We start from the raw sequence: 21,859 nt of genomic DNA, 5'->3' as shown, positions 1-21,859 counted from the left end.
CATGCTTTCTTAGTATTCTGTTTCTTGAGTTAAAGATGAGCTTTGGGATAGCCAACTTCAGCCTTGTAAGAAACCACTTCCCATTAGCTTCCATAATTTTTTCTATTCTGAAGTGTCAGTTTAAGCGGTTTTTTAATAATAAGACCCTGTTATCAAACACTAGGTTGCATTGCAAGCATGCAGTGGTTCTGCCTTCTGCAAGTAGCCAAGACATGGGATGTACAACCTAATTCCTTTGTCTGGAATACAAATCCTCATCAATTTTGAATAGTATTAACCTTGAAAGTGCTCCTCCTGAGCATGCCAGTTATCTATAGGAGAGTCAGAGCTGCAACCCATGAATGAGACTGGAATGGATTTGAGACTAAACTTAGTAGCACAAATTGTGAAGAGTAAGATAAGTAGGCTTTAGAAGTAATTTCAGTTAGGGTTTTCTTCTGATGGTGTGCACAGCAGGAGAATGCTTTAAGAACTTATTAGCTAATAATTCCTAGTGAGTGTGCCATGCATGAACTAGCACACAGTGTGAGTAGGGACTGACCCTGTCTGTGTGCACTGGCTTTAGCCATAGTCAGCTCTGGAACAGAAAACTGTGACAAAGAGAAATAGGATTTAACTCTGGAAGTCTTAGACTTCTGAGTATGAGCAGGAAACTGCTTCCACAAGTGCAAGGAGTGATCAAGGACTAGAGGGAATAACTGTTCTTGGGGCCCTGTGTAAAAATTGTTTGAATTAATCCCCTGCTTTGCTTTGGCATTCTTTATATTGACAGAGAAACACTAGGAACAAGCATATTACTGCAATCTCATTCTGTGGCAAAAACCCTTCAGTTAAAAATTCAAGACAAATTAAAAATGGAAATAAAGTCTATTCACTATTCTATTCTATATCTCCTCTACCATATGTAGAGTAATCAGGTTAGGATTGTCTTCAGTTTTGCTGGCCTAATAAACAGAGCATCTATCAGAGACAGTGCTTCAATGACACAAAAATGAGACTGACTACTTTCCTTTATCCCTGTTCAGTGGTTTACAGAAGAGAAAATTCTGCACCAAAATTAGCCCAAAATTTGAAAATCTCATCAGTGCTTGAAGAGGGTCACGAAATGAGCAGTGCAATCCCTTCACATTATTCCTAATGCCATATTTGTGTTTATGGGTGTGTTGGCCTTGCTTGATGGTAGGTTCTGGTTTTGTAATTTAATTTAATTTCTTTCTTATTATAGGCATGCAGCTTGCAAATCTAATAATAAATTTTCTGTAAATATTACTTTGGGAGGCATCTGTTCCTTAAGGAAGCCTTAGAACCAGGTTTTGTTTTATTTAGAAAATATACACAATGGTAATAGACCGTGGAAGATCTTGTGCAAGGCCAGGGATGTCGTGATATGAATTTGGCTTTCTTTATCCTTGTGTCACTAGAGGCAAGCTTCCTGGATGCACAAAATTCACTGCAGGTGTTGTGGTTCATATCAGTTGAGGGCTTTCTCCTCAAGGGAAGACTAGCCTTGGATGGAAAGAGATGTTCAATGAGACTCAGATTTTTGGTTTTGGCTTAGTTTTGCCCATTGAGTCAGCTGCACTGTTTGTACCTCAAAAGCTGTAAAATATTACATAAAGACATTGTGTGGTGTATCCATTGTGAGCTTATTTAAATGAGCAGCATCCAAGGAAGGGGTAATTAGAGACACCCACTGCCTGTGGCCCCTGCAGTGGTAGAGGATGGATGGAGTCAGATAGGTCTGAGTGATGCCTATGGACATACCAGTCCCTAGGAGGCAGAGGGATGAAAACCCCCAATTTCACCTAGAAACTCCCATCCTACCCTGCATTTGGCCCATCACAGAAGAGAGGCACCTGGGGATATTTTTCCTTGCACTCATCCTTTATTCAGGCTTATGCAGGCTCCTTTCTCCTGACAAGGCCCTTCCCAAGTATTCAGATGGTAGAGAAAAAACAAAAAAATACAGATAAGAATATGTCTATCCCCACTCATGAAAGCACTCCTTCCTGACCTCTGGGACTGGCTGGATGCCCAGTATCCCTGGAGCATGCAGCTTGACTGCAGGGGTTTGCTGCAAAGCTGAATCAAAGCTGTGTGAGGCTTTGCAAAGATGAGCAATGCAAAGCTGGTCTTGGTCCCTGTCATCCACAAAGGGAGGACATGAGTACAACTTTACCTTGATATTTCAAGATTACAAGAGCCCCTGTGACTTCTATCTTCTGCAATTTTCTGTACGTAGCTTATTATTCTCTGTATTATAAGAATGAATGTTGTAAGATGCAGCTAATCCAAAAATCTGAGGTCAAATAATCTCTATTTAAAAACTATTTTAGCTTTTTATGTGGTCTTGAGAAACTGGCCTGGCTTGAGTATGGATGTTGGACAAGATGACCTTCCTTCCAACTCAGCCATTACTGTGTTTCTATGAGCTCCATGCTAGTCTCTACCTCCTCTGATAGACTATCTTTGAATTTAGTTACCCACTGGTTAGTTCCTTATTATTCAGACACTCTGATATCATGGCTACAGTCGAGAATTCTAAGTTTTTGGTTGATTTGGGATTTGATAAAGTGTTGCATTTTGTTTATGTTCAACTAGTGGCTTTATGCAACTTAATGTGACCAAAGATGGCAGGTAATTAAGGCCCCAGTTTGATTTGCCACTTTTTTTTGTGTTATCTTTGCATTGTGCAGCACTGTAATGTCAGTGGGACATTGCATATGCATGGACTCTAGCAGGTCAGTGTGTGATTTTCTGGGTTATGACCAGAAAGTTTAAAGTTCATGTAAATGATCCCTTATTTATATTTTGCTACAGCCAGAGGGTGGGAAAATAGGATGGAAAGGATTATAATTTTATGCTGATACAAAAAAATGTTATTTGGCAAAAGTGTTATTCCTTTCAACTGCAAAATCAGAACAGAGGTAACTGTAAGAGGGACAGAGTGAGGCTGACCATGCAGTCAGCTCAGATATGTAAATTTGGGTTATATGAGTACAGCTAATGATGCCATCTTAAGAAAACCCTGCTTAATTCTTAGCAATTGCCTGTGATTTATGGCAGAATTACGATGATGTAGCTCTTGGAATAATCTTAATCAAACAGAACTAAGGTGACATGTTGTCAAACAAGAACAAAGATGACAGTGGAATAAGTAAAGAGGGATATAATTTTATTCCCCACTTTTAAGGGTGAACATTTTAAATGGAATTTCTTCTAAACAATGTGAGATTTGAAGGAAGTAGCAGTGGCCGAGTCTTAGGAAAAAGAAAGCAAGTCTTGAAGGTCTTGAATTTTTTCGCTCATTCAAATAGAGCTTGAATTGTTTTTTATAAGGGATCTTGGAACCTCACTGTCCCATCTCCAAGTCCTGTGGATGGCTCGGTGTGGGCTCTCAGATTTAGATGGGATCTCTTCCTGCAGCTCTCTAAAAGTAAGTATAGATGTGTCCTGCCAAATGACAGTCTCAGAATTATCTTCAGTTGATATTCTTTACTTTTACTCTTCATTCTCCTCACTGTTTGCTTTTCTGGCTGGCTTTGGTTTGATGCCTTGAATTGCATGGTTTAGTTTAAAAGATGCTACAATATAGCTTTTTAAAATGAAGTGTAACATTCAGGTCTGATCCTGAGTATACCTAAAGCAGTATATGGCTAAATTAGCACTTGTTATTTAAGGCTGCAACAGCCACACTTTATAAAATGTTCACTAACCTTGCTAGTTTCAGCCTGTGACATTTAGTATTTCAAATAATAGAAAACATTTTGCAAAGTTTCGGTGTTACATGTGCAAGCCCATGGTTTACACGTTTATTCTGTTTACTTCTGCTGAGGAACTCTACATTGCTTATAACAATATCTCTGACCTGAGCCAGCTGACCTGGCTGGATCACCTTGAGGTTTTGGACGTGGAAGGGAACAATATTGAGGACATCAACCAGCTGCAGTTCCTGCGACTTTGTTGCAAACTAAGCCACCTGACAGTGGAGGGCAACCTTATTTGCCTGAAGCCAACTGCAGACTGTGAAGAGGTGAGGACTTGGTTTGTACATATTGTGGTTTTTGTCAGTGCTTTTTAACTGTGAGCTGGAAATGAGAAGCGTTTCTGCGTCTTCCTATTGCATCATTCTAAATGATGACATGGGATGCATTTCCCACCTTTCATTTCTGTTGATTTTGTGGTCTCATCACTATGGTCTCCAAGATGACCACAAGTGAAATACAAGAGTGCTAGTAAAGACTCAGGCCTGTTTCCCAGCAATATGAGGAAAAACTTCTCGGAGTATGAGCACTGGAGCAGGCATCCCAGACAGGCTGTGAAGTGTCATCCCCTGGAGATACACAACACCCATCTGGATGTGACCCTATGCAACCTGCTCCAGGTGAACCTGCTTTAGCAGAGGAGCTGGACTAGGTGATCTTAAGAGGTCATTTCCAACCCCAAGCATTCTGTGATTCTGTGGTAAGATACCCGTTTTTGAGGGTTTTGTATTTCTTTTGGAGGCTCTCCAGTCCAAAAGCAAGTCCTCTAACACCACCATGTTCAGAAATTGAGCCCGCAGAAAAACAATGCTTGAGGTAACTAGGAATCCTAAAGCTTTAAGGTTGGAACTGTTTGTTACCCTTTCCCCAAAAGATTTAAATCAAATGACCCAAAAGACCTTCTGAAAAAGCTGATACAGTGGTTAACCTCTTATGTACTAAAATGATAGAATAATTTCAGCTGAGGTATTTTGTTGAAGGCATGAAGGAGCCTCTGTGTCACGAAGATGAGAACACAATAATACATGATATGATTTGGGTTTCAGGGCACTCAGCAAGCAAAGCAAGGGAGATCTAATTCTATGTGAACAGCCTCAGAGCAGTATTAGTCCCTTTCACTTTCTCCTGCTTCATAAAAAAAGCACTGTTGGGATATTAAATCATCAATATATTGTCATCCAGGTCTTTTGGAAGGTGTGTGGACACAAACACAGTTAGGTAAAACACAGGTCTTGCTAAGGATGGTGCAAATCCCAGCGGCAACATGAACAGCTGATAATGCAGGTCCAAAATCAGAGCTGATGCTGTTATCCCACTGTGACATATTCCATAGCTTTTCTGTGTATTCTAAAGAAGTCATGCTGATGCTGTTAATTTGTCTAAAAGGTTGGGTTTGATATTTTTCTTGGACTTAGACTTGAAAACAGGTGCTAACACTAAAACTCAATCATGCAATAGACATGTATTTTAAATCTTGGCACTTCTTAAATATATGAGTTAATAGCTTTTTTCAGATGTAATTGTTGGCTTGATCTTATTGTTCAGTAAAAGGGGCCATGGAAGGTAGCTCTTTAGCTATCACAATCTTCCTCTCTGGAATTCAAAAGAAAATATTATATACTTGCCATTCTAGTTTGAACTGGTGGAATTATCCTTAAGGGACCACATCGTAACTGCATATAACCAAAAATGATTTCTCCATTTTGGAACATTTCTCCCTTATGGAAGATGCAATCATGAGAGGAAAAACATATTCCTGCAGTAAGGAAGCACTGCCTGCTTGTGATGGACAAGGCATGCCTGCTTACTCTTTCTACTCCCATGGAGATAAATACAGCTACTGACACTTCCTATCTTAGCTTCCTACTATGGAAATGGTGCAGTGTATCCTAACAACACAGGAGGTCTGATTCTACTTCCTTGTCATTCCTGCTCAAGGAAAGTGGGATTTTTAGAGGATTTGGCATCTTCAGTCCTTAAGTGTACTTGTAATGGAGAAATGTCAGATTTCCCTTGGCTTGTTCAGGTGAGGAAATCAGTCCTTGGGGTGCTCTGCATGTTATCCTGCAATGGAAGAAGTATGTGGTGCTGAGCCCTCCTGCTCTTCTCCATGCAGAATGGCTGTCTCTACTCCTGTGCAAGAGGTGCTAAGGTCTGATTAGTGAGAGATGCCTTTGCCCGAATTACAGTGCAAACCTTATGCCAAAGTCATACAGAGTGATACAGATTTTATTTAACGGTAAATGTGAGGTGGAGATATAAAAAGAAATAGAAAAGAGAGGAGAGAGAAGAATATTGTCACCACCCATGGATCCAGTGACATCCCTGCTGATCATTTTTCAGCCTGGGCTTCTTGGTGGTAGGGTCCCAAAGTCTTTTAAGACTTTTCATGCTTTATACATTTTAGCAAACAAAGGAATTAATGCTAATTGGCTACACAGTTCTTTTATGCTATAGGTTAAATTATTATCTCTTGCCTCTAATGCTAATTAGTCCACATGCTTAGTCTTTTCTTTTCAGCTGGTGATCTTGATCTTCCCCTGTCAAAATTACCTTTTACCCAGTGGGAACTGATTTCAGCAGAGTTGCTGGTTTGTCTTTCCTTATGGCCTGTAAATTCTGCATTTATTTTGTTTCCGTTATCAGTAATGCATTCTTTTTCCCGGATTTGTTAACCTCCCCCTAAGTCTGAGATAACACCTGGACAATAGTGCCACCTTATCTTATCTAGAGTCCAAGTTCCACATATACAGAAGAATATCTGGGGGGGCTTGGGTGGTCATTGGTGGTCACAGATGTGAATTTGTCCGGAGAGTCAGCACAATGGTGTATTTTACTCTGAGTTTGCTGCAGTCTCCCACCCAGTGTCTGTGTTGGGAAGATGCTTTGCTCTCATGTGGTTACAAAGTGGGGCCTGCTTTTGGCTGCTGAGAGCTTCTCTGTGGACTTTGTTGCTTTCTTGATTTCAATGGATGTTTGCATTTTTTTTGGTGTACAGAAAAGCCATGTAGAAAAGAGTAGATGTGGGCTTACTTTGGTGTGCCCTTGATGGCCAGCTCTAATTCCTCAAGCTCCTTCTTGTAGTCTGGCCCTTGCCAAAGGTCTGTAAAAGCTCTCCTATTTATTTACTTTTAATCTGCAGAATGGTCCAGCTAAATTTACTGCTCTTTCTTCAGATGGCCTGTTTGCTCCCTGTAATTTGATTTTCAGATGAGCTCATCTTCCCCTGTTATCTAAACCAAGAGCAACATCTTGATGATAAATTCTGCAGCCTCTGTTGCTGTAATGTAACATGAGTGTAACATGATTCTTCTCTCCAACAGAGAAGAACATGGCCGAGAATTGGCTGTAGCTGAGAATGGTTGACTCATTTTCTAAATTAAGATTAAAGAGTTTGAGAAAATTAGTGTCTGCCTCTTAACAACAACTAACACATTTCTTTTGGTGAGTTTCCTCTGCCAACATCAGTGCTGCATCGTGCAGAGGGAGGGAGCCAGCCAGGCCCCACAGAAAGATTTCTGTTTGTGACCACTCTGTATTGAATGAGGACATGGCTTTGGGTGGGTTTCTAATTTTTCATGCAATGTCCTGAAAAACATAAGACTTGCTTGGGTGAAGCAATTGATTGGTGGGTAGCTGTCCATTTGTATTCTGCTACTATCAGTGCACTCTTGCTTTATGCATTTTTTTTACTAAAATAGCAATCCATGGAAGTGCTCTTTCTTCCTCCATCAGCAGGTATAGCAACACTCGTAACATTTTTCAAGTCTTTCTATCACCTGAGTATTGATGCAAACACCAGAGAATCACAAAAGCAGGGAGAAAGATTGGCTGAATGCTGAGGGTACCCAGGCTTTCCATGGGCATCAGTGGGCTTCTATGCTTTTGCACATTATACATAATATAACAAGGACAAATGGCAAAGTCATCAGTGGGCAAACAACAAAGGAGCCTTTGGGTGAAGGTTATGTCTTTGCAGTCCTCAGGACATTTTCATGATCAATTCAAGTAGAAGTTATGTGAGGAGCATTTCAAATTATATGGCATTCATACAAATTGAACAGTACTGTGCTACTGGAAGTCCACAGACTGTTAAATAAACTGACCACTTTCTCAATTTCTCCAGGACCCAGATTATAATTACAGAGCAGAAGTAAAAAAACTCATTCCCCACTTGAAGTATTTGGACAGAATACCAGCAAGCCAGACTGCTCTCCTTCCTTCCAAGAAGATGCATGAGGATTCTTTAATCATCAAGGAATCCATCAAGGAAGGTGGTTTAGCCAAAGATATTTCATGGTTAGGTATGACAGGTTTCCTGTTGGGGTTCATTTTTCAAATTATGATGTGTAATAAAAGAAAGATGAAGAGCAAGCTGACCTCTTTAAAGCCAATCTTTACTTATAGTGAAGGGACAAAGGATGTTGTCTTCTTCACCTGGAAAGTAAGAAAGCTGGAATTCAGCAGATAACAGTGCAGATTTAAATGGAGGTTGTCCTAAATTGGGCATCAAGATAAAAAAATGCAGACAACTTCTAGAGCGTCAAGCAAATATAGCAGTAGCTGGGAGTCTGTACTTAGGGCTCGTTCTGCATGATGGGAAGAAGCAAAGCTTGGAAAGGAATGTTTCAACAGCAGCTGTTCACAGCTCTTTCCATGGTAACAGTCGTGTAGCATGGATGTAGTTGGATTTCCTATTCCAGTTTAATAATAGGAAAGGCAATCTGGTTACCACCCTTCAGTGGTAGCAACATCCCAGGAAAATTGCATGGTCTTGTAACAAATCTGTTCCACTTTCTTTGTCACTATGATTAACTTCATTACAGTCATTTGTAGAGAAGAAATGGTTTGAAAGTAAATCTGTTGTCCCCTTGCCTGCAGCCTTGATAATAGTTCAGATGTCCATGCTTTTATGTGTCGTGCTACATGCACTTTACCACATACTATTAAATATTGCAAAGTATTTCCTATAACTGCTCATGTTGCTTCCCATTAGTGTGGGCAATGCAGTTAGCTTCCCAGCCCCCTCCCCAGGTTGTGGTTTGCCTGCCAACTGTACTCCATTAAAAATTTAGTTTGTTTTGGAATAAGTACATACATTTGTCATTTATTGAATCCCTATGGGGTCAAATCATTAGTTGTAATAGTAGTCATGGTAGGAAAAAAATCCATTAAAATCTGATCCTTCAGTGATCGTGCTTTGGCAACATCACCTGAGGTTCAGAAAACTAGTTAACAAAGTTTGCTGACAGAAGCAGTAGGGGCAGAGCACAAAATTGTGAATTCATGTAATTTCCTGGTGTAACCAGACTTATATTCTTGCTGGCAGCTCTAAACCAGTAAGTTCATACGGTCAGGTTCAGGCATCCTAGTACTTTTTTCTTTCTGGTAGCAATGTTGATTTGGGTACTTTTCACATGGGTTGTATTTCATGGGTTCATATTAACAGCTGTGCCCAACATATATTAAAGGCCCCCAACACTCAACTCTTAAGGAAATGGCCATATTATCAGAGAGCTGATGCCTCACTTTAGAGCTGGTAGATGCTCAACAGTTTAAGAAGCACGTTATTCATCTGGGCACTGAAATGAAATTCTGTCTCCCATGGGTTGTTGGCTGCATATGCTGCTCTTAGAGCTATGCTGTGCTCCCAGGACAGCCAGAAGTTGGGTAGCTAAGAGGAAGAGGTTCTGTCCACCTTTGCTAGTTTTTGTATAAACCTTCCTTCCTATAGCATTAAAAAAAACTAGTTTTCACCTTTCTTTCTGTGGTAGAGAACTATCGGTCTGAGGCAGTACTGGATAAATCTATCACTGCCATTCCCAGATTTCTGTAACTCCTGGTACAGTTTCCCCTCTTCGACTGGTAGCTCTGGTAAGGTGTCCATCACCATCTGCATTGTGCCAGGGTATTTAAGCTATGTCTTGTAAGACTGAGGCCTAGGCTGTGCCTGTGGCAAGTCTGTTATGGTTCCCCTGTGGGCAGTTGGGCAGCAAATGAGAGGCAGCTTACAGTTATCCTGGGCATGCAGGCAGGGAAAGCAGCAGAGCCCTGGATGCATCTAGGATCACCTATGGGGCAGTGGGTGGTGAGCACAGAGCAGTTCCTGACCCATAACCCCAGCAGTTTGTGTCTGGTGCCCAGGAGCAGAAGAAGGGTGGGAAGGAATATCAGTTTAGTTAGGGATCCCCAGATTCTGACATGACTGCAGCACTGGAAGACCTCTGTCTCTAGGCTGGACCCATTCCAGAATTCCAGCATTCTTGTAGCTGCAGTTACATACTTTTCTGTCCCCTATAGCTCCAGGTGTGCAGCAGCAGTCACCATATGGGCAAGGTACAGTCATGGTGTGGTTTGAAGCCTTGCACAACTGTGTTTACACTAATGGAATCTCTCTTCTAGATTCGTATCTTGGGGAAGTAGCAAAGCAGTCTGGATGCAGCCCAAAACCCCCAGCAACTTCCAGACCTGGAAATGCAGAGTGTTCTGATAGTGTGGGGACCTGTAGTGATGCTAGCCTCTCGTCCAGTAGCTGTTCTCTTCCAGATCCCATTGTTTTTCCTGATAAGCTGTTCACAGAAGATGACTCCAGTGATTTGACATATGGTAATGTATATTTCTTTAATCCTGTTCTTTCCCACACCTCCACCTCCTTCTGAATGTTATTACAGATGAGAGCCAGGGTGCTTTGAATACCACCCACCCGTGTCACTGCTAATCAGGTTCAGCATATGTTGTGTTCCACGAGACTCACCTGCTCTAGCGTAGGCTTTCCTTTATTTCCCCTGCAGCAGAAGGTGAGAGTCACCTGTGCTGCCCACCTCCCAGCCCCCCACCCCCATGCACCACGTGCTGCTGTCCCTTTTCACAGCCCCATGCTGCAATGCTGCTCCCCTGCTGGCACTGCCTTTCAGGCCTCATCACAGCTGTCCTGCTTGAGTAACATCAGGCCACAGCCTGTTCAGCCATGGGAACATGTCCAAGGTAGCCCTCTAGAGAGGTGTGGTGATGCACATTCACTCCCCACTGGATCATGTGCTCAGACTGTGTGTACTGCAGCCTCATACTGCAGCAGCATCCCTGCTGTCAATGAGTGCTTTGGTTTGGGTTTCTAGAGGTTGGATCCTCAGCAAGAGGAGTCAGTTCCTTGACTTCACATCCTGATCTACAGACTAGCCCAAAACACAGGTCTGCCACTGCCCTTCTTGTCCTAGTCACTTGGAAATACCACCCATCTTTCCCTGACTCCTGGAAACACCTTAACAGTGTTATGAGCTGCAGATTAGATAGGAAGATGGCATTTGTTTCCAGGCATTGAGGGCTGCTTTTCTTAGATGCCTATAGGTAGGACTCAGGATGATGGATTAGATGAAGCAATGCAGAGTCAACAGCTGAGTGCATGTTTGGAAATGTACATGGAAACCAAGTACAGCTTGCCAGGGAATGAGACCGTCATTTTACATGAACTTTTAAGCAGTTAACACTACTGATAGAGACAGTTTCACCCAATGTTCACTGCTTCTTCTGACCCTTTGCTGCCTTATCTCTTGTTAACCTGATTTTGATCAAGATCCAGCTGAAAAATAATCCAGCAGAACGAACAAAAAAGACCCCCCAAAATAATATTTTTTTATAATCTGAATTTGTTCCCTGATCTGACTGACCATGTGTCCACACAAATATTTGCACCAGCACTACTAAGGAGGCAGGGCAGGAGCAGAAGGCAGATTCTGGTGGAAGCAGAGAAACTGCCTCTTAGCAGCAGTGTCAGGCCATGCCAGCTGATACTGTGAACCTACACCGTGAAATATTACAAGCTCCTGTCTATGGGAAATTATATTGACTGCTTCAACAAGAGCACTGCTTGTTAAATGCTGGAATAAAATGTTTTTTGTATTTTTTCCTGTTTTTCTTAGGACTCCGTCAAGTTATATGTGGGAACCCTGCCAAGGCCCTCCATGAGAGGAGGCAAAAGCTAGGGGTATGTTTTTCTTGTGTGCTTCATATTCCTGCATGGTGACCCCCATAACTCCTGGCATAAACTGAACTCCCAGTGTGGTTGTAGCAGCTCACTCTCTTCTGTAGCCCAAGACCCCCCAACATGCAGTTGCCTTTGAGGAGAACAGGGGGTCTCTTGCCATAATATTGCATGTACCCGTGTGTTAGCAGCAGTGGACCATCAGCTGCAAGGGAACACACGAAAATCATGTAAGGGAACACGTGAAAATCATGTATCAGCTGCTGGGGCAGACTTCCTGTTGTCCTGCAAGGAGCAAAGTACAAGGCAGGATTGCAAAATTTGGTAGTATTTCTACAACAGCTATTAAGAAAAAGACTTTTTTCAGCAGTGTTTCTTTGATGTTACTGTAAACAGTCAGCTTGCTAATACTGCAAGGTCGTTCCTATTGACTAAACAAACACAAAGGCAAAGTTTGTTCCTCTTGGCAGTGGGGTGGTGCCCCTGCCCTGCAAGTCAGCCTGCTCATTTTGGCAGTAATTCAGTGAGAGGATACCCATGTGTGTAAAGGGGAGCAACCTGGCTTGTCATGGTCAGCTTTTGTGGACCCTGAGGTTGAACACAGCACAGCTGCACATGAGTAGATTTAAACAGGCTGGGGTAAATCAGGGGGATGCACAGGACATGGACTTAATGCTGACAGCAGATGTTAAAGAACTGCATGGAAAAAAATATGTATTACCCTTCTGCTGCCACTGCCTCAGCATAGGAAGCTTTCCTGAAACAAATTTGAACATTTTAGTGAATTATTATGTGCTAAAAATTGGGATGTGGAATTGAACTGTGGTTATACACTGAATGATGAAGTTTTCGTGGTACTCGTCTTAATATGCTTATTGATATAGGTTCTATAGGCTTATATCCAGTCAAATATAAATCAAGAATTTTGTAACTGCTGCCCTGGATTTCTCAGGCTGTAACAGTACATGACTGGGGAGTGAGACTTCTTAAAACTGAGGAGTGAGAAAATGATGAGGGATGATCTAAAAACTCAGAAACAGCAGTGGGCTTTGATGCTTTCTAAAATCCACATCTAGAAACGGAGCTGGGAAGAGTTCCCAGGGATATCTAGATAACTTGTGCTATTTCCACAGCCACCTGCTGTGAGCCCTTTGAAACCGTCTGGTCTGACGACAGAAAACTTCAGTGGCTCTGGAGGAGGAAGAGATCTGCATCAGGAAAAGGTGTCCCCTGACCTGGGAGCACGGACGGAGCAGCACAAGGGGTGAGACCGCCGGGGAAATCTTGCCATGCAATAAACTGTGCATTCATTTTCTGCTGCAAAAATAAAGCCAGTGCCTTGGCCACCTGGTGGCGGTTTCGAGGGATAGTCTGTGCCTTCTGCCTTCCTGTCCCTGCTTTGGGCGGCAGTCCTCCCGCCTGCAGCATCTGCGGGATGGCGAGGAAGAAGAACCCTCTTCCTTCTCTCTGGAGCACAGGCAGGATGGCTCATTGCTTAGCAAGAGCAAGGAGATGACTTTTCATAACTGCTGAGCCGTTCTTGGCTCTGACAGTGTTTCCCCTCAGACAGTAAAAGAGCTGAAAGGGGATGAGCTTTTCTGCAAGCAGCACATTGGCCTAAGCAAACAAAAGGCTGAAAGATAAATACCACCTTGCTGAGATCTCATCGATCTCACAGACAGTAATGGTTATTTTGGAAGTAAAAATGGTTTTATTTCTCTGAGCTTACTTTACTGGGTATTATTTTAAACCTGCCCCACTTCACCTGATTCACTTTAAGATGCTTGAGATAATGAGACAGGCATCTTAGATAGCTGACCCAGTTAAAATGATTTTTCATATCTCCTGGAAGGTGTGAAGTAACAGTGGGTAACCAAATCCACTCCTGGGTGTTGTCTGAGTGGCCATGCCAAGCTGCACTTGACCAGCTGCATAAACACACTCAAAAGCTTATTAAAGGTGTGGTACTTGATGTTGTCTAGGTGCCTGCAAACAGGTCAGCAAGAACAAACCAGCCAAGCACTGAAGGTGAATGAGGATGAAGATAAGGATAAGGACCTCATTGAAAGGATTTCACTTGACCCTTCTTCCCACTCCTCCTCAGGTACTGGACCTAAACCCCTGGGGAAGGGTTGGCATTGGACAGTAACATGTGCTGTTTGTAAGTCAGCTGCATTGGTAACCCCAGTGTTTTAGGAGATCTGTGCTCTAGAGCAGCGATTGGAAAATGCCACTGCAGAGCCAGACCCTGAGCATCCATTCCAGTTTTTAAGCAGGACATTGTGGCCAGCTGTGTTGACCATCAGCTGATATAGTTCAGCATGAATATGTAGAATTAAGAGGAGCAAAGGTGATCTTACACTAGCTTAGCATGAAGTCTAGTATAAGGACATGTCTCTGTCTTTTACTTTGTGTCATTAATTTATGACAGTGCCAGGTGAGTCTAAAATACTGTGATTCATACTGAGCTGTATTTGAACCCAGTTGGCACTGATGTAAATAATGACTGAGATAATGATTAAGGTTTAACTGAGCAACTGGGAATTCTTGAAAGATATGCAACCAAAAGGATTTATTCAATAAAAGGTTTAAAAATGGAGCATGCTCTTCTACTCAGGAATAAAGCCAAAGGCTTCTCTGAAATTGCATTTACATGAATGAAAGCAGAATTCCCACTCTTCACTACTTGTTGAATATTGTTTTTAAGAATATTAAAAACATTAATAATGGTTATTCCAAACAGATGTTAAATAGATGACCATACATAATTGCAACTTCAGTCTTTTTTCTATTGTTAATAAAAACAATTCTTTTTTTCTCCATAAGTAAAAACACGTGAGTTTTCATTTTACATTTCTTTCAAGGGCAAAAATGGATCTACTAAAATTTAGAAAAATATAGTATATTTTGGAAAAAAATGGAAATAGAATCTATATGTATTAACAGTACTAAAACCAGTATTTCCCTAGCAAGAATAAAAGCTGTTTGCAAAAATCTAAAGGAATGGCCTATTGTCCAGTGACCACAGAAGTCTTAGATTATGATCTCATGATGTCTTTAGATTTAACCTGATCTTTTTCAGATTTTATACATATTCACTTTACATTGAGTATGGTGGTCTCATCATCTTTGTAGATTGACAAGACAATGTCACAAACATCTCACAGTGTATTGGTGTCATGCCCTATAGCACTGTGAAAGTGAATGGTTGGGCATGGACCTGTTCATCTTTTAACTAAATCTGCTGGCTGATGATGGAGTGGTTTGAAATCTAAAATTGTCTAAGGTGGCAGGGGGGACTGACCAAGATTCTAATCACACACAGAAGTGTGTCCAATCCAATCTGAGTTTCTCACAGAAGAACTTGTTGCTGGAGCCAATCCTTCTGACCAGAAAAGGACAAGTCATCTGAGCAAAGCCACTCTTACATAAAAATGTTTGCAGCATCATATCCATATAAACTGCATTTTTTGGAAGGCGTTGAATGTTATTTCAGGCTCTTGAGTCAGACATACCAGTCTCTCAGAGTGGCTATACTTAAAAACAAATAGGAAGTTTAGACATTTTAAAACCATGTAGTATGATACAAATTGTTCCATGAAAACTTTTTATCAGCTTTACCTAGGCAGTAAAATACATCTCCATCAATTGGGAGCCACAGAGATGAACTTTCTGGGCCTGAGTTTTGATGGCACATTCTTTAGATTATGTTCCTGCCCTGGACCCTGCACATCGGGCACTTAGGTGCAGTTGGTTCTTTTCATAGACAAGAGCAATTGGATCCCTGCTATTTATAGAATGGTTGGTTCTTTCAATAGACAAGAGCAATCAGATCCCTGCTATATTTAGAATGGTTCTAAGCATGTGTGCATGCTGGTTATATTTATAAGTCAGCAACAAATTTTTTCTTCTCTGTGTTGGACATATTACATGGAGAGAATTACATGGCTGAAATACAAACAGGCAGAGAGTAGCCCTGCATGAAGTGCAATATTTTCCCCAGCAGTCAGGCACTTATTATGAGATTCCATGATCTCTGTCTCTGATTTAAAAAGTGGATCCACTCATCTGTGATAATTCCTCTGCCTTGCACTTCAGATCACTGGCAGGAGTCCTAAGGTATTTAGAACAAGCCAGTGCAAACACTGGGGGGGGGAATGATGCAGGTGTGATCCTGCCTGAGAACAGGAGGGCAGGTGAGCTCGTGTGAGCTGCTCATGAACTCTGCCTGTGAGCTGTTCCATGATTGGCACATCACCAGCAGTGCTGGCAGGGAGGCTGCCAGTGGACCCAAACCAACTGTCAGAGGAACATCAACACACATCTGCCCACCCAGCTCCATCACACAGCATCTCCAAAACCTTTCACTCCCTGGGTTAGTCGTTTAGCAGTCAGATGAACTGGTAAATCACTGTGCTTTCCACTTTGTTTCAGGTTTGTCGCAGGCCCAGGACGGTGCAGTGTTCTCCAATACAAAACGTTATCTAATTCCAACCCCTCCAAAAAACCCTTCACCTGCCCCTGCAGTGGATGTTGCAGCAAGACCTTGGAAAACAAGGAACCACAGGGGCCTAAAAATACCCAGCCAAGAGGAGGATAGGCAGTGGACACAGCAATCCCAGTCAAAGGCTCATCAAGAGAATTCAGCCCAGCCTCTGGACAAAGAACCTGCTCTGCTAGGCCTGCACAGCACCCTGGCTGCCTCTGGATCCCAAGAGCAGCACCAGTCTGTGGGCAGCACCAGCCAGCAAAGGCCCATTCCAGGACCAGCAGCTGTTGGGTCATCCAGGATCAGGCATGTGCACGGGAACGCATCTGGGAAAAATGGAAGGGGCTTCACAACAGGAAAAGGCAGATTTCACTGTTGTCTCTGGAGTCTCCTGCTTCTTCTGTGAAAAGAATCCCTTTTATTTGTGCTGACATTTACCTTTGACTGTCTAAAGCTAATGAAACATTTTCCCATGTTCCTTACAGCCTGAGTATTATAAATTTTGTATTTTTTTGAATAATAGCCCAGAGTTTTTCTGTGTTCTTACTGCTCCATTCTCATGTTCCCTACCCAGAGCCAATGCTGTGTCTGTTGCAAAGATCTTGTGGCACTTGTTCAAAACTCTCTTCCAGTACACTCCAGGAAGGGTTCCTGACATCGCACTTGGGTTTTTTCTCTGACACAAATTCATGTTAGAATGAGCTCTGGAAAATGAAGTAGGCATTAGAGAAGTGTCACATGCACCAAAACATGTTTATTTCAGAACCTGTTTGCTGTAAATTTAGCATCATGTTGTTGCTTCTTTGCAGAAGTACAACTGAGGACTTGTGACACGATAGCTTGGGTTTGAATTATTGTAGTCACTTGGGAGTCAACACAGGCAGAGAGCATGTGCCTTGTGTGGGAGGCTCATGTGCCTGGGGCTTCTCCCAGGCCTGGCAGCTTTTGGTTCAGTTTTCAGAGCTGGTGAGGAGAATGCAGATGTTCAAATCTGGAATGCAGTCTCACCAGAGTTTTCCTGTTTTCCTCAGGCCCATCATGGATGAGAGCCCTTCTAAAGAGATCGACCACCAGCATCCAGCTGCCCGCTCATCCACAAAAGCCTCACAGAGGTTTAGGCCAATGAATTCTGCTTGGCCTCTGACTGCCAGGTCCATTCTGCAGCCATTGGCAGGCAAATCCACTGCCACAAAAACATCTCGGAACAGAAGTCTTCAATCCTAGAAGATACCCAGTTGCCAGCATGTGTTGGAGCCATGTACACAATGCAGCCATGAAGGATCAATGCTCTCTTGCAGCTTCTTATGCAAGCTAAACAGAGCAGTTCAAACAAGTAACATTATTTGCCTCAATTCAAGATACAGCTGGACCAGAAATATTTTAAGAGCAACCACTGATTAATCAATGAGCAAACGAACTTCTTATTACAGAAAAATGTGGTTATTTTTGCAACCTATACACACTAAAACGGAACAAATCCTGTCATACTTCCTCTCATCCACACCATGCCCAGATCTGTGAGTCAGGCAGGGACACCAAAGAAAGCAGAGCATGGAGCCTGCTGTCAGTGGAGTGGGCTGCAGGAGGTGACCTACCAGCAGCCAGCAATGTGTGTTTTGCAGTCCTGGATGTTAAACATGTGAGGGCCAAAACCAAGGGCTTGAGAGGAAGTGTTGACCAGAGCAGGTTTGTTGCCTGAGGAAGAGCCAGGGAAGGCTGGATGGTTTCAGAGTTTATGCCCCCACAGGAGCTCACCCTCTGCACAGGCATTGGAGGTTCTTGTAGGATGCATTGCTATGGGAGCAAATGCTGAACGAGTGGTTTATGCCAATATTAACATTTTTGTTTGCTCCATAGCTACCTGGAAGGATTTGTCTCACTTCCTCTGAATAGAATTTCTCTAGCAGAGCTGACTTCTGTCACCAGGTGTCAGAGCGTCCTCTGCATGTGCCTTTCACCTCCCATCCCATTTTTAGCATTTTCAGATGAGATAGACTTTCCAATTTATTGTAATTGGATAATTTTAAGTGATGATACAGCAAAGCAGGGAAGTAAAGGAGTCATATCTTTTTTTGTTTTTTTCAATAGGGCATTTGCTTCATGGGTAAGGTCCAAAATATGTGCTTTAGTGACTGCAGTCTGTGACATGCTGTTCCAAATGACTGTTCCTTACAACTTTATTGATGTTGCAATCTGAAACCAAGCGTCATCATATTTTTTTCCAGTTTAAATTACTATGTTAGATTACATTTTTAAAATCAATTTATAAAACAGTAATTACACAATGAGTTAATGAATTGGTTTATGCTTCCTTTCTGCTGGCCATCTTACAGAAGCAGAAGAATAGACAAAACCCTAAAACTTCCTTTTGTCATGGTGCTCCTTGCACCACTTTATCTTACAAAATAGTCTGGAGCTTGAAGCAAGTTTGCCCAGTTTTGGTGTGTCCTAGCAGAAATCTATCAAAAGTCGTTTAAAACTATGTGGTATGTGATTTTATGCAATATTATGGATGCAGTCAGGATTTCACCCAGCAACAGTGCCTGTGTCCTCAAATCGGCTCCTAAATTTGACTTTTTGCCAGTGTCATTGACCATACCGTCACACACACACACAAAAAACTGGCCTTGTAAAAGAAAAGATACACTGACAGCACTGACCCTTCTCTATATCTAGGGTCATACCAGGGGGTGATGTCTTCTCCAGATATTCAGAGCCTCCTTCTCAATCGACATCTCTCGTTTCAAAGGGGTGGAGGGGGAAAAAAAGACCAGTGGGTGTGTAAACTGGGTCTGGACATGAGCATCTGAAGAGACAAAACTCTTGGTACAGATCTGGAAAATCTCTCAAAAATGTGGTCTCATCTTGCAGCAAACTCCACTTGGCTCTTTATGTGCACAGGGCAAGAAGCTTCTCTGAGCTGGCAGAGAGGATATGGAGAAATGGTCAAAAAAAATAGCTCTGCCCTGGTGTTCACAGGGGCAGGAGGAGACGTCCAGTCTACCTGCTGGTCACTGCAGCAGTGGTGGCCCGTCACCTCCTCAGGTGTTTTGGTAAGACAGGGGATGCCATCTGCTCTTGTGTCTGTGGGGATTTAGTGGCCAGAACTCAGTGGTCAGCCTGTCATGCATGGAACAGCAGAGAGGCTTGCTAAGAGAGCAAGTTTGTTATCACAGCCCAGTCTGATGGGGAAGAAGGACTGGTAGCCTCCTCTCTTCTCTCTGCCAGCAATGGGTGCACCTTGGGATTTCCCCAGGCTGCCATGCTGTTGTCTGTTGCAGTTTCCAGGACAAGGAAAATAAAAGATAAAAAGTATAAAATATAGCTGTCTGGACAGCTATAACAGATCCACAGGGAAAAATATTGTCCTGGCTTAGCCTCTGCTTGTTCATCTTCCACCTTTTTCATCTAGAAAATGGAAAAGCCAGCCAGGTTTTTAATAGGCTAATTAGGAAATGTAAGGCATGATGGGCTATTTGTGAATTCAGTTCTCTTGGCCCAAAAGGGAAAAAAGGGAGTTTCATTGTATGGGCTTTTTGTCACTGTTTCCTCTTTTAAAATCTCACATTGGTCCCTTGAATATAGACAAAGTCATTTAATGAATGAGCTTATTCCCATCCCTGCCTCTGCAGACTCTTAATATTTGTCTCAGTAGGATCCTTGCTTCCACTTGGATGTGACCAGTTTCAGATGTACATTACCAGAGTCCATCCCCTCATTCTTGTAATGGGCCACGAGCTGCTGATGCCTTTAAGTATCTCACTGCCTTAATGGGATTTGCTGCTGGCTGCCAAATTGATATCTAGTGTGTAAGCTGGAGAGAGGGGTGAGAACTGCTCCCCTCACCTATTAATAAATCAGCACTGCAGGGAAGAGTTTTCTCCTGGGAGCCAAGATTCACTACTACATGCTGCTAAGGGAGGGGGTGGTTAGCTGGGAGCAGCTGCCCTGCAGGGAGCTGGGCTCAGAGCAAAGGGATTTGGCCCAAAGTGACAATGCTGCAGCATTAGCAGAAGCATGATCCATGCAGGAGGCCTCTCAGCATCATTTAGCTGGTATCCCATGAACAGCCCTGCTGGTGGTGCCCTGCATACTGAAAGGCTCCACTCAGCTGGAACTTTAAAAAAACATGGGAGAAAAAAGCAGGGAGCTGTGTGCCAGCCAGTTATTTCAGTGACTAAGAATCATCTCTGCCCCTGAAGGGGAGCATGTCTAGAGCAGCATCCCACCCAGACAAATGGACCTTGACAAACAAAGGTGGCTCCTGCTCAGACTTGGATTGTGTTCTGCACCTCCCAGCTCTACAGAACCCAGCCCATTGTGGATATCTTAGCATCCCATTTAGGAACAGGCCAAAGGGGATGCTCACCCTGTCCAGTGTCCCCATGGCAGCTGTGTGCACAGCCCCAGGGCTCATGGCTGTTGTGCTTGTTGCCAAGGCCATTACTCTCATTGAAGGCCTGGGATTGCTTTGCACTTGGAACAAATTAATCTTCGTTAAAGGACGAATAGAAGATATTTTCTTTGGCTGTGAAGGAGGAGAAAGCACAGGAGATGTTCAGGAAGGAAAACGTCATACATGTCCCTTCTTCAAATATGCACAAATGAGAGGCCAACTCAGGATCATTTCCTACACAGTTCCTTGGCTCGTTCAGAACCTGACAGGCTTGGGTTCCTTGCCATGGGCAGTATCTGCACCCACAGTAGAACACAGGTACTTCTGGGGTATGATGAGTCAGATGGTTCATGCTCCAGTGGTGCCTGTCTCTCCACTGATAAAACAGCGTTTGTGTGCTGGCTTAGATGTCTGCTTGGTACTATCTGTTTCCAGGTGAGATGAATCCTGCCCTGCAATGGCTTTCTCATTACACTAGAGAATCCTGGCCATGTTTTTATTGTGTTTTGTTCCTCTAAAATTACCCCAGGAGATACTGGAAATATCCTGGCTGAGACAAAGGATCAGCCCTGGAGAGTGGAGACAGTGTGTGAACACGGGGGCAGCATACCTCAGTGCATGTGGCTCTTTGAGCCAGTCTGGGAAACTTCTGCACCTTGCAGAGAGGCACAGGTAGGGCAGGACAGCTGCAGGACACCAAGGAGGGCTTGTCCTGGACTGAATTCAAGGTGCCAGAGCAAACCCTGAGCTGGTGGAGAGCTGGCCTGGTGCATCTGGGAGGGCAGATCTGCTGCCCCGTCCCCAGAAGAGGGGGATGTCTCTCCTCAAAGAGGAGGATTATGACTGTGCTTTTGGAAACCAGTTCAGCCAGCTGGGAAGTGACCCAGGTGATGGAGATCTTTCCCTGGAGGTCTCTTGCTGTCACCAGAAATAAAACAACCTTTCAGTGACAGCCTTGATCTAGCCTTGGGGGCACTGCAGTAATTTCTTATCTCTGTGCTGGTTTCCTACAGCTCAAGGAGAAATTATGTGATCTGAGAGATGATGTAGCATGGTATTACACAGGCAACAAGTGCAAGGGCTCGCTCTGACTCATCTCTCAACAAGGCATCCTCTGCACACTGCCATCAGAAACCTCATGGCTGTGCATCCCTGGCTGGAGTTCAGAGTGATCATGCTAAAATTAAGGTAGTAATTGAGATTTTTTTTAAGCTGCCAGGAGACAACAGCCT

At 43.1% G+C, this 21,859-nt stretch overlaps 1 protein-coding gene across 8 annotated transcripts in view; it reads left to right on the top strand.

Moving 5' to 3' along the window:
- LRRC56 (leucine rich repeat containing 56) overlaps positions 1–18,519 on the top strand; it is a 59,359-nt gene extending 40,840 nt beyond the window's left edge. For 5 of the 8 annotated variants that reach the window (XM_014873642.2, XM_088166740.1, XM_088166741.1 and 2 more), the window contains 9 exons: positions 3,340–3,436; positions 3,836–4,033; positions 7,891–8,068; positions 10,167–10,370; positions 11,681–11,745; positions 12,876–13,006; positions 13,725–13,846; positions 16,177–16,537; positions 17,263–18,519. In XM_014873642.2, the coding sequence (XP_014729128.2) occupies positions 3,340–3,436; positions 3,836–4,033; positions 7,891–8,068; positions 10,167–10,370; positions 11,681–11,745; positions 12,876–13,006; positions 13,725–13,846; positions 16,177–16,537; positions 17,263–17,455 (1,549 nt within the window). In that variant the 3' untranslated portion in view covers positions 17,456–18,519. Of the gene's footprint in view, positions 1–2,696; positions 2,742–3,339; positions 3,437–3,835; positions 4,034–7,890; positions 8,069–10,166; positions 10,371–11,680; positions 11,746–12,875; positions 13,007–13,724; positions 13,847–16,176; positions 16,538–17,262 lie in introns of all 8 variants that reach the window. The other 3 variants (XM_088166737.1, XM_088166738.1, XM_088166739.1) reach the window with 1 other exon arrangement.
- Positions 18,520–21,859: the final 3,340 nt, after the last annotated feature.

Source organism: Sturnus vulgaris, chromosome 6 (assembly GCF_052056855.1).
Source record: "Sturnus vulgaris isolate bStuVul1 chromosome 6, bStuVul1.hap1, whole genome shotgun sequence".
Taxonomy (NCBI): Eukaryota; Metazoa; Chordata; class Aves; order Passeriformes; family Sturnidae; genus Sturnus; species Sturnus vulgaris.
The sequence above is the reverse complement of the archived record's forward strand: the minus strand, read 5'-3'. Positions and strand labels throughout refer to the sequence as shown.